General features: G+C 38.6%; 1 protein-coding gene across 1 annotated transcript in view; it reads right to left on the minus strand.

Moving 5' to 3' along the window:
• Nucleotides 1-12870, minus strand: part of WDR44 (WD repeat domain 44) — a 92795-nt gene that overhangs the window by 13875 nt on the left and 66050 nt on the right. The window contains exon 13 of the mRNA XM_012475991.2: nt 2940-3053. Within this exon, the coding sequence (XP_012331414.2) occupies nt 2940-3053 (114 nt within the window). The remainder of the gene's footprint in view (nt 1-2939; nt 3054-12870) is intronic.

The raw sequence follows: 12870 nt of genomic DNA on the forward strand, positions 1-12870 counted from the left end.
TGCCTCAGTTATCATTGCCTGCATATATTGGAACTTAGCTATCAGTATAAGGCATCTATTCATTTTATTGTCACTTTAGTTCAGTTATTTTCACACTGATAACACTGGTGAATTTTAACTCATAAAGATCTCTAATTGTCATTTAAAATGTCTTCAAAAGATTATCCTATAATGCAGCATGGAAATGAAAAGTTATTGTGTACCTGTCAAATCCTAGGCAAGAAAATTAGAGAAGAGCAATTGTCAAATCTTTCAGAATAGATTACAGAATGTTCAAGGCTAGAAGATGGTAGTGTAACTGACTTAGGCACTGTGATGGGCCCATTGCCCAGGAACCAACCATCTATCTATCAAAAGCTTTCAGCTGGCAGAAGCTCATTAATTCCTAAACATAATCTATTTAAGGAGGAGAACTATGAGTTATACTGAATGAGAAAACTCAACTGACACCCCTGTATTCTTTGATGTGCCTAAAGGTGCTAAACAAATCAAGGCAATGATGACATTTATTGCATATTTACGATGTGTAAAGCATTGTTCTTCACATTATATAGCAACCCTGTGAGGTAGACACACTTTATGTGGTATACCTGTTTTCAAATAGATGGTATACTTTATGATTAAAAGTAAGGAATTAAAAAACAGAATTTAGAAGATCTACAATAATCTTTGAAATAATAACTTTTATTTTCAAGATCCACTCAGTTCCAGAAAAGTTTTGAAGAGTAAATGCAGTTTGCCTTATAATTTCCTGTTGACTATTAAGAGCACTGTCAATTGAGTGTGTCCTTAATCAGTCTGAAATGATTTTAACATTGACTTTAATATGTATATGCTTTGAGACTAAGTATTAGGAATAATCTCACAAAGGTCTCATCAGGGGATGGGAGAAACCCTTCCCACTGTGCTGAGAGGGATGAGGATACTGCCAGCCTGCTGCCTGCTAAGCTCCCCTCCAAAAAATCCATGATGTGGAGGAGAAAAAAAAAAATAACAAGTGTATAAAAACAGTCATGAACCTATGTTCATGAAAACTGACTTTATTTGGCTAGGCGTGGTGGTCCATGCCTGTAGTCCTAGCACTTTGGGAGGCCAACACAGGTGGATCATTTGAGGTCAGGAGTTTGAGACCAGTCTGGCCAACATGGTGAAACCCTGTGTCCACTAAAAATACAAAAAAATTAGCTGAGTGTGGTGGCCCATGCCTGTTATCCCAGCTACTGGGGGATACTGAGGCAGGAGAATTGCTTGAACCTGGGAGATGGAGGTTGCAGTGAGCTGAGATCGCACTCCAGCCTAAAGACAGAGTGAGATTCCATCTCAAAAAAAACAAAAACAAAAACAAAAACTAACTGTATTAAATTCCTGCGATAGTTCATTGCTTTGAGCATATGAAAGAGGTATGCAGACATCCCTAAAATATTAAGTGAAGGTGCAGAAGACATGTTAAGACTTGTTCTTAATAAGTATTCTTTAAGAAAGACTTGTTCTTTTATAAGAATTTAATACTTATTAAATAAACGAAATTAAATAATTTTCTTAAACTAAGCACTGGTTTTGGAAGTCAGATAAATTAGATTAAAACCTAAGTTCTACCCATAACTAGTTTTGTGATTTTAGATAGGTCACAGGGGCTCAATCTCTTCATCGAGACAAAATCAAAGCTTGTCTGCCTCATGGGGTTGTTACTGTAAGAATTAACAGGGTAATTCTTGTTATTGGCACAAAATACATCTTCAACAAAGAGAAAAACTCACTATAAACACTGTGCTAGACATTAAAGAGAAACAGTATCTGGTTTGAGTTGGTGTTAAAAAACAAACAAACAGTAAAATAGTATCTGGTTCCTACCCTGGAGGGGCTTAGAATCTTGCTGCAGAAATTTTGTTCCTTTCCTCTGGATGGGGGTGGGGTGGAGGGGCTGGGGATATGAGGATAGACCCTTAGGAACCATTCCTGTATGGGGCAGCACCTCATTGAAATAACTCATCTAGACTAGTGCTTCTCAGACTGGTGAAGGACTGTTTTTTTTTTTTTTTGATTTCTAATGAGTTGTGGACTGAAACTATTTTAAAATACAGAAAATAATTACTACAAAACTGAAATAAAAATAAAAGGCATATAAAATATAAGCCCCATTTTGTATTATTATACAAAATAGAAGCCCAGGTTTTAAAAGATTAAACAGGCATAAACTTATTCTGAAAAACTGCCATAAACACTTCTAAACAGTTTACTCTTGGTGTCTGTACTTATCCCTTCACAGACTGGTGTTCTATATTCATATCATCAGGGACCAGGAAGACCAGGTTGTTTATAGGCTGGCACCAGTTCTTAAAAATGCACATTACTCACTTGAGACAATTAGGTAGCTGGATAGATACTAAATCATATTACTGCTGTCTCCTAAGAGATAGAACGGAAAGAACATCAGGAAAGAAAATATACTCCCGAATAGCTGAGATTATAGGCGCATGCCACCACATTTGTTATTTTTGTCATCCTGTTTCCTTGTAGTGATTAACTATTTTGACACTGGAATGGGCTACAGAGTAATGCTCCAAAGTCATGTGGTTTCAACCTAAAATCCCCTAACTGTAGCTATATGCCTTTAGGCATGTTTCTTAACATGTATGATCCTTGGTTTTTTTAATTCTTGATAAGGAAACATCAACAATCTCATAAGGTTGTTTTGCGGATACGAACAGAGCACATGTCAAGTACTTAACTTTTGTCTGTGTCCTCAGTGCCTAAAATGCACTAGTGATAGTGATAATGATGTGGTAGACAGTGATAATGATGATGATGATCATCACCATCCAATCAGTTGAAGGCCGTAAAAAATCTGACGTTTCCCAGAGAAGAAACTGTGCTTTGAGACTACAGCATCAGCTCGTTACAAACAGAATTAATATGCGATTCAAATAAGAATTTCTTACTTTAGACCATGAAAGATCAAGGAGATCAGCAGTATGTCCTTTATATTTGCAAAATGGCCGTTGCCGAAAGGGTGCATTTTTATCATCAGGGTCTTCATCAGTTCCACCGCATACCTACTTGGACATAAAGATAAACTTTGAAATTGCAATGTAAAACTAGCGAAACCAAAGGTTCACATTCTTCCCACCCCGTCTGTTCTTTCATCATTTTGTATAATGCCTGACTGAAATCTTGAGTCACCAAAAGCAAGCTCCCCTTTATGCTGATTTACTACTTAGCACTTCTTCCTTTCATCTCCTTGCCCTAACAAACCTGGGTCAACCCTGAAGACATCATGCTATCGTAATCTTTTCCCTCCCTAACAAAGCCCCCACTTTGTCCTTTTCCTGAGCATCTGTTCCTTCAGGAGAGGTGAGGGCCAGTACCAGGGGGTGAATCATGATTGGTCTAAGCTAATGAAGATTAGCTGATTTCCCTTCCCAGTGATGACTGGTTAGGTGTTGGTACAATTTCTATGAATTAGACATTAGGCAAAGTTTATGGGGTGGGGTGTGAGGGGAGGCTTCTGGAGAGATTTCCTCACTCTTAAAAAGGGGCATACTAATGGGACTTCTCCTTTCCTGCACCTGAACGTTGCTGTCTTCATGTGACAACTAGGACTATTAGCAGCCATCTTAGGACCATGAGCGTAACAAGCCCAAAAGAACAAAACAAAGAGTACAAAGCAGGAAGATAGTAGGACAATGCTATGAGCTGCTGAATTTAAAAACCCTGGAACTGCCTTACCTCCAGAGTTGCTTCCTCATCGTTTAAGCCATTTTCAGTTGGATTTCTGTTATTTGAGGTCAAAAGCATACTGACAGAGGTAAGTCGAAAATAATGCCATACATGTGTACTGTGCATCTACTTACAACATGCTTTCGTATTCATTATCTGAATGAATTCTAACAACTTTTGAGGTAGGTATTAACATTATAAAGATGAAGAAATTAATTTTAAAAAACCCTGAGGCTCAAAGAGGTTAAAATAATATATTAAAGTCCACATAGCCACCTATGAACAGCAGAATCAAAGCAGTAATACAAGTCATCTTAACTGTAAGTCCAAAGTTTGTCCTTCACATGTTTTACATGATGTAGCATGAGTAAGAACAGAGTGTTAGCCAAGCCTTGCATATTTAGGGAAAGGTAGGTAGGATGAGGACAGAGCAAACAGTACATGGAGATGTAGTAGGAAATTAGGGTAGAAAGGTAGTTTGAGATCACATTTAAAAAGGCCTCAAATTTGTGGCTTAAAAGTTCAGACATGGATAGCCAACACAGGTTTCTGAAGGGGAAAAAAAAAACACCACCATCTTACCGGTGCTTCAGAAAAAGAACTCTGGGCAGTAATGTAAAAGATGATTTGGAGAAAGAGTGAAGGCAGGAAGAGTAGTCAATAAGTTCAGGTAAGAATAATGAGGACTTGAATTTGGACAGTGGCATGGGGATAGATCAAAAACTACCACTACTATATGTGTAGAACTTTACAGTTTATAAAAAACATCTTCACGTCAACCATGGAAGTAGACGAGCAACACGGATTCCTGTAATCTTTGCCAAACACATCTAATGCTAGATGACTACCATCCCCTATTGCCCAATTTTGCTACCAGACTAGTGAGCACTGCCAGGAGACATACAGCTAAACAGGCTTCCCTCATTATATACAAATCAGACTCAGAGTTTCATTCTTATTGCCCAGGCTAGAACGTAATGGCACAATCTCGACTCACTGCAACCTCCACCTCCCAGGTTCAGGCCATTCTCCTGCCTCAGCCCCCCGAGTAGCTGAGATTACAGATGCATGCTATCATGCCCGGCTAATTTTTTGTATTTTTAGTAGACACAGGGTTTCACCATGTTGGCCAGGCTGGTCTTGAACTCCTGACATCAGGTGATCCACCGGCCTTGGCCTCCCAAAGTGCTGGGATTACAGGTATGTACCATCATGACCAGACTAAATTGTTTAAATTATAAAGTAATACATGATCAGTGTAGACAATTCAGAAATAAAAAACAGAAAAATTAAAATCACCCCAAACCTGCTCACATTTTGTCTGTCTCCAATCTTTCATTTTTAAAAAATGTATTTGAAATCATATTGAACATGTAATTTACCAAGCTTTCTTTTTATTATACCATGAGCATTTTCTGTATTTCATACTTTGAAAACATTTAGTAGCTGCATATTATAGATGGATCATGACTAATCATTCTTCCTTTGTTGGTCACTTAGACATTTCCAACTTTTCTGCTAATAAAAACAGCAATTCAGCCCGGCAAGGTGGCTCATACCTGTAATCCCAGCACTTTGGGAGGCTGAGGCAGCCGGATCACCTGAGGTCAGGAGTTCAAGACCAGCCTGGCCAAAATGATGAAACCCTTTCTCTACCAAAAATACAAAAATTAGCCGGGCATGGTGGTGTGTGCCTGTAATTCCAGCTACTTGGGAGGCTGAGGCAGGAGAATCACTGGAACTCGAGCAACAACAACAAACAAACAAATAAAACCCAGCAATTCAATGAATGCCCTGGAACATGAATCTTGGAATCTTTATCCATATTTGACTATTTCCTTTGTTTGTTTGCTTTTTTGAGACTGAGTCTTGCTCTATTGCCCAGGCTGAGGTGCAGAGGCATGATCTTGGCTCACTGTAACCTCTGCCTCCTGGGTTCAAGTGATCCTCTTGTCTCAGCTTCCCAAGCAGCTGGGATTATAGGCATGCGCCACCACACCCGGCTAATTTTTGTATTTTAGTAGAGACAGGGTTTCACTATGTTGGCCTGGTTGGTCTCGAACTCCTGACCTCAAGTGATCCACCTGCCTCGGCCTTTCAAAGTGCTGGGGTTACAGTTGTGAGCCACTGTGCCTGGCCGATTTCCTTATCCTTATATTAGGTTTATTACTGGGTCAAAAGGTCTAAACCTGAAAGTTTTGTTTTTTTTTTTTTTTGAGACGGAGTTTCACTCTTGTTACCCAGGCTGGAGTGCAATGGCGCGATCTCGGCTCACCGCAACCTCTGCCTCCTGGGTTCGGGCAATTCTCCTGCCTCAGCCTCCTGAGTAGCTGGGATTACAGGCGCGCGCCACCATGCCCAGCTAATTTTTTGTATTTTTAGTAGAGACGGGGTTTCACCATGTTGACCAGGATGGTCTCGATCTCCTGACCTCGTGATCCACCCACCTCAGCCTTCTAAAGTGCTGGGATTACAGGCGTGAGCCACCACGCCCAGCCAAACCTGAAACTTTTATAGTCTCTCCTGTTTTTTTTTTTTGATGTCTTGAATTAAAAAATAATACTTCTTAAGTTCCAGGATACATGTGCAGAATGTGCAGGTTTGTTACATAGGTAAACATGTGCCAGGGTGGTTTGCTGCACCTATCAATCCATCACCTAGCTATTAAGCCCCACATGCATTAGCTATTTTTCCTGATGCTCTCCCTCCCCCTCCCCACAACAGGCCCCAGTGTGTGTTGTTCCCCTTCCTGTGTCCATGTGTTCTCACTGTTCAGCTCCTACTTATAAGTGATAACCTGGTGTTTGGTTTTCTGCTCCTGTATTAGTTTGTTGAGGATAATGGCTTCCAGCTCCATCCATGTCCCTGCAAAGGACGTCTTCTCATTCCTTTTTATGGCTACATAGTATTCCATGATGTACATGTACCACGTTTTCTTTATCCAGTCTATCATCGATAGGCATTTGCGTTGACTTCATGTCTTTGCTATTGGGAACAGTTCTGCAATGAACATGTGTGTGCATGTATCTTTATAATAGAATGATTTATATTCCTTTGGGTATATACCCAGTAATGGGATTGCTGGGTCAAATGGTATTTCTGGTTCTAGGTCTTTGAGGAATTGCCACACTGTCTTCCACAAAGGTTGAACTAATTTACATTCCCCTCTTCTGCTTGTTTTAATAAAAGTAGGTAAGTATATCAAAGAAAATTTTAGAAAAACAGAGCATAAAGAATCAAAAGATCTAAAATTTTATCACATAAAGAATATTATTAATAATTGAGCATATTTCCTTAAAGTCTTTTATCTATAAATATTTATAGGGCCAGGCATGGTAGTTCACCCCTGTAATCCTAGAGCTTTGGGGGCTGAGGTGGGAGGATTGCTTGAGGCCAGGAGTTTGAGACCAGCCTGGACGACATAGTGAGACTGTCTCTACGAAAAATCATTATTATTATTTTTTGAGATGGAGTCTCACTCTGTTGCCCAGGCTGGAATGCAGTGGTACAATCTCGGCTCTCTGTAGCCTCTGCCTTCTGGGTTCAAGTGATTTTCCTACCTCAGCCTCCTGAGCAGCTGAGATTGCAGGTGCCTGCCACCACACGCAACTACTTTTTGTATTTTTAGTAGAGACAAGGTTTCACCATGTTGGTCAGGCTGGTCTCAAACTCCTGATATCATGTGATCCACTCACCTCAGCCTCCCAAAGTACAAGGATTACAGGTGTGAGTCACCATGCCTAGCCCAAAAGTTATTTTTTAATTAAAAAAAAAAAATAGCTAGGCATGGTGGTGGTTGCCTGTAGTCCAAGCTACCCAGGAGGCTGAGGTGGGAGGACTGCTTGAACCCAGAAGTTTGAGGTCACAATGTGCTATGATGGTGCCACAACACTTTAGCATGGGTGAGAGTGAGACTCTTATCCCTTAAAATACACATGTATATTTATAGATACTTTTCAGTCAAAATTGTGATAATATTGTATCCAATTTTCCATTCTGCTTTTTTCACTTTATGTTTTATTGTGACCATTTTTAACATCATTAAATTGTCTTTGAAAACAATTTAAGGACTGCGTGTATTTTACCACATGGGTTATACCATAGTTTTTATTTTCCAACTGTTAGAAATTTAGGTTATTCAAATTTTAGCTATTATGAGAACACTAAGATGAGAATCTTTTTACTTATCTTTCAGAATATCTAATAATTTTTTGGTTTGTTTTTGGTTTTTGTTCTATTTTTTGTTATTTATTTTGTTATTTTTTCTTGATTATTCCTTTATGATAAATTATTGAAGGTAGAATTACTTTACTAAGTAAAATGTTATATACATATTTTTTTTCTCTCTACATTTTTTCTTTTTTTTGAGATAAGGTCTTGTTTTGTCGCCCAGGCTAGAATGCATTCACATGACCTTGGCTCACTGTAACCTCTGCCTCCTGGGCTCCAGCGAGCCTCCCACCCCAGCCTCCTGAATACCTGGGACCACAGCCATGTGCCACCACACTCGGCTAATTTTTTTTGTTTGTTTGTAGAGACAGGGTCTCTCTTTGTTGCCTGGGCTGGTCTTGAACTCCTGGGCTCAAGTGATCCTCCCACCTTGGCCTCTCAAAGTGCTGGGATTACAGGCATGAGCCACCATGCCTGGCCACTGTCTACCTTTTATTATGGGCATTTCAAATATATACAAAAGTAGACAGAAGAGTATAATGAACTCCATATAATAACATAATGAATCCCATGCATCCATCACCTGCTTTAACAATTATCAACATTTCACCTACTTTGTTTTATCAATCCTCCCATTTTTGTTTATTTTTGCTGCAGCACTGAAAGCAAGATCTAGACATTAATAATTTTACCAGTAGATACTGGTAATATATACCTCCAACTGATAACCTTTCTTTTAAATATGATTACCATGCCATTCTCATACCTAAAAAATACCATTTATATCATCTAGTATCTAATCCATACTCAAATGTCCTAATCAAAGACATATATATGAGATGGAGTATTGCTCTGTCACTCAGGCTGGAGTGTAGTGGTGTGATCTCGACTCACTGCAACCTCCACCTCCTGGGTTCAAGTGATCCTCCTGCCTCAGCCTCCTGAGTAGCTGGGACTATAGGCACACACCACCATGCCCAGCTAATTTTTTGTATTTTTAGTAGAGATGCGATTTCACCATGTTGGACAGGCTGGTCTTGAACTTCTGACCTCAGGTGATCTTCCTGCTTCGGCCTCCCAAAGTGCTGGGATTATAGGCGTGAGCCACCATGCCCGGCCCTTATCTTTTTATGATTTGTTCTTAGTATAGAAGTCAGAATGATCCTGTTAAAATATATCAGATTATGTCATTCTCTGTTTGAAAACCCCTTGATTCCCATCTTACTCAGAGCAAAAGCTAAAATTCTTGCAATGGCCCATAAGTTCTGATTCCTGCTTCCACACCTCTGTGTTTTCCCTTTCTATTTTCCTCTCCTTCTTACTTACTGGCTCCAGTTGCTTAGTCCTTGTTGCTGTTTCTTGAGCACACCAGAACTCCTGCCTTATAGCACCTTCACTTGCTGTTCTCTCTACCTGGAATAGTCTTATCATATGATCATTTCCTTACCTCCTTCATACTTTGCTCAAACAACTTCTCAATGAAGCTTTGCTCACCCACCTTATTTACTCCCTGCCATCCTACTTTGTCCACTTTATTTTTCTTAACAAAACTGATTACTTTTGGAGATATACATGCAAGAAAATGAAACTGGACTCCTATATTACACCATATACAAAAATAAACTCAAAATGGATTAAATACTTAAATGTAAGGCCTGAAGCTGTAAAACTCCTAGAAGAAAACAGGGGAAAAGCTTCTTGACATTGGCCTTGGCAATGATTTGTTGGATATGACACCACAAGCACCAGAAACAAAAGCAAAAATAGACAAATGGGACTGTATCAAACTAAAAAGCTTCTGCACAACAAAAGAAACAACCAACAACATGAAAAGGCAACTTATAGAATGGGAGAAAATATTTGCAAACCATATAACTTATGAATGGTTAATATCTAAAATACATAAGAAACTCCTACAACTGAATGCCAAAATCCCCAAAACTCAAACAAATAACACAATTTTTAAAATAGGCAAAGGAACTAAATAGACATTTCTCCAAAGAAGACATAAAAATGGCCAATGGGTATATGAAAAAGGTGCTCAACATCACCAATTATCCAGGTAATTTGATTTGCACTGCAAATCAAAACCACAATGATGTATCACCTCATACCTGTTAGGATGACCATTATAATAAAAAACAAACAAACAATTATTAGTTAAGATGTGGATAAAAGGGAACCCTGTACATTGTTGATGGGAATGTAAATTGGTGCACCTACTATGAAAAGCAGGATGAAAGTTCCTGAAAAAATTTAAAATAGAACTACCATATGATCCTGCAATCCCACTTCTGGGTATATATTTAAAGTAAATAAAATCAGTATGTCAAAGAGGTATCTGAACTCCCACATTCAGTGCAGCATTATTCACAATAGCCTAGACATGGAAACAACCTAAATGTCCACTGACAGATGAATGGATAAAGAAAATGTGGCATATACACACAATGGAATATTATTCAGTAAAGGAAATCCTGGCATTTGTGATAACATGAATGAAACTGGAAGACATTATGCTAAGTGAAATTAATCCAGATACTTTTTGGACAAATACTACATAATACCATGTATGTGATGAATCTAGAAAAATCAAAGCAGAGTAGAACAGTGACTGCCAGGGCCTGGGGGCTGGGGAAAAAGGTGGTATTAGTCAAAAGGTACAAAGTTTCACTTTCAAAATGATTAAGTTTGAGAGATCTATTATATAGCACAGTGCCTATGGTTTACAATACTGTATCGTATACTTAAGAAATAAGAGGATGAGAAGAAACTTTTACATGTGATGCTTGGGTTATGGTACAGATTGTGGTGCTGGTTTCATGCTTGTATACTTATCTCCAAACTCATTAAGTTATATACAATAAATATATACAGCTTTTTGTACACCAATAATACCTCAATAAAGTAGTTTAAAAAATTAAAGTCGGGTGTGGAGGCTCACACCTGTAATCCCAGCACTTTGGGAGGCCATGGCAGGTGGATCACCTGAGGTCAGGTGCTTGAGAACAGCCTGGCCAACATGTTGAAACCCCACGTGTACTAAAAATGCAAAAATTAGCCAGGTGTGGTGGTGTGTGACTGTAATCCCAGCTACTCAGAAGGTTGGGAGAGGAGAATTTCTTGAACACGAGAGGTGGAGGTTGCAGTGAGCAGAGATCTCGCCACTGCACTCCAGGCCTGGGTGACAAAAGCCAAACTCTGTCTCAAAAATTTTTTTGTTTTTTGAGAATAGATCATTAGACTCTAGGACTTGGGTAAAGGAAGCTAACTATAAGGGAATGAAAGAGAGTATTTTTGTGAAATGTAGGTATGCAGCATTTGATACAGATTCGTCTTGGTACTATTAATAGCCCCATTTTACAAATGAAGGTTTAGAGATGTTAACTCGACAATTTCACACAGTCATAGCATCAGAATTAGAACCCAGCTCTGTCTCTAGAGCTTATGTTCTTAACCATTATGCTCCAATAGTTGACATCTCGAAGTCTGGGACTATATCTTCATTCAGTCTACAGATATTTATTAAGTGACTACTATTTTTTACTAATCACTGTTCCAGGAGCTAGACATATAGTAAGTAAACAAGAGACAAAAATACCTGTGAACAAAAGAGACAAAAATAGAATGGAGTACACATTCTAGTGGAAGAAGACAGAAAATTAAGTAAATTTCGTAATATATTATAGGTTAATTTTTTTTTTTTTTGAAATGGAGTTTCACTCTTGCTGCCCAGGCTGGAGTGCAATGGTGATCACAGCTCACTGTAATCTAAAACTCCTCAGCTCGGGTGATCCTCCTGCCTCAGCCTCTCAAGTAGCTGGGACTACAGGAGCATGCCACCATGCTTGGCTATTTTTTTAAAAATAGAGACATAGTCTTGTTATGTTGCCCAAACTCCTGGCCTCAAGTGATCCTTCTGCCTGGGCCTCCCAAAGAGCTAGGATTATAGGTATGAGCCACTGCACCTGGCCTATTCTCAAAAATTTTAAGCAGCAGTTAAATGCTGTAACACTTATGCTGACGTTCCCCTAATCATGCACATTAAACATAAATTTGCAAGAAAAACATTAATTGCTAGGTAAACAGCATACTACAGCTTCTAGTATCAAAAAGAAAATTTATACTTGTTAAAATGGATGCAGTATTGATATTTGCAATCTGATGTAATTATCAATTCTTAGAAACCATGAGGTCTAACAGTCTCTGCAAGAGCCAACTATTTAAAAAATCCCTACTTTGTTAAGTCTCTAAGATAACGAAGCAAATTCTTCCTGTCTTCTGACATTTATTGAGCTAATTTTGAAAATTAACAGAAACAGAGAATAGCTAGAATTCTAGGCTTGGCATTACCAATGCGAAGGTGAGCGATCTTGGGTACATCACTCTGTATGTTCAGTGGCATAATACTTTTATATATTATATTTCACACAGATGCTAAGGCAAAAGAGGGAAAAAGTACTTCAAAAGAGATGAAAAAGCTATCACTATCACAAGGAAAAAAGGAATATACACATTAGGAAAATAAACTCCATTGTGTTTACTGTGCCTCACTGTGGCTAGCACTAGGTTAAAAGATAATTCCTGGTGGCAAACTCTAATGGTATGTGCAATAGAAGCCTCTTTTAACTGTCCCCAAATAAAATGACAGAAGGGAAACAAACCTCAAATGATCTCTTCCCAAAAACCATGGATATAAATATTATTTCTCATTTAAAAGGCTTTGTATTCAATAGAATTGAGTTACTTAGGTTTGTTTGGGGTTAGATAGACATAGTTAAGGATCTGTAAGTAGGATTGCTGAAATAAGCACAATGAAAGCTAGTACAGATAGTCTCTATTTTTAACAGTAATCAATGCCTGGAAACTGTATGGTAAATTAAACTAATAAAAGTAAGCCCTTTTCCCTAAAGCAAAGCAGTTAAAATTATCACCGCTACATTAGTCAGTGAGGCTTTATGGAGGAAGTGGGCCATGAAGAAT

Source organism: Aotus nancymaae, unplaced genomic scaffold, assembly GCF_030222135.1.
Source record: "Aotus nancymaae isolate 86718 unplaced genomic scaffold, 86718_ANA_hifiasm-v0.15.2.pri h1tg000004l, whole genome shotgun sequence".
NCBI classification, from domain to species: Eukaryota; Metazoa; Chordata; class Mammalia; order Primates; family Aotidae; genus Aotus; species Aotus nancymaae.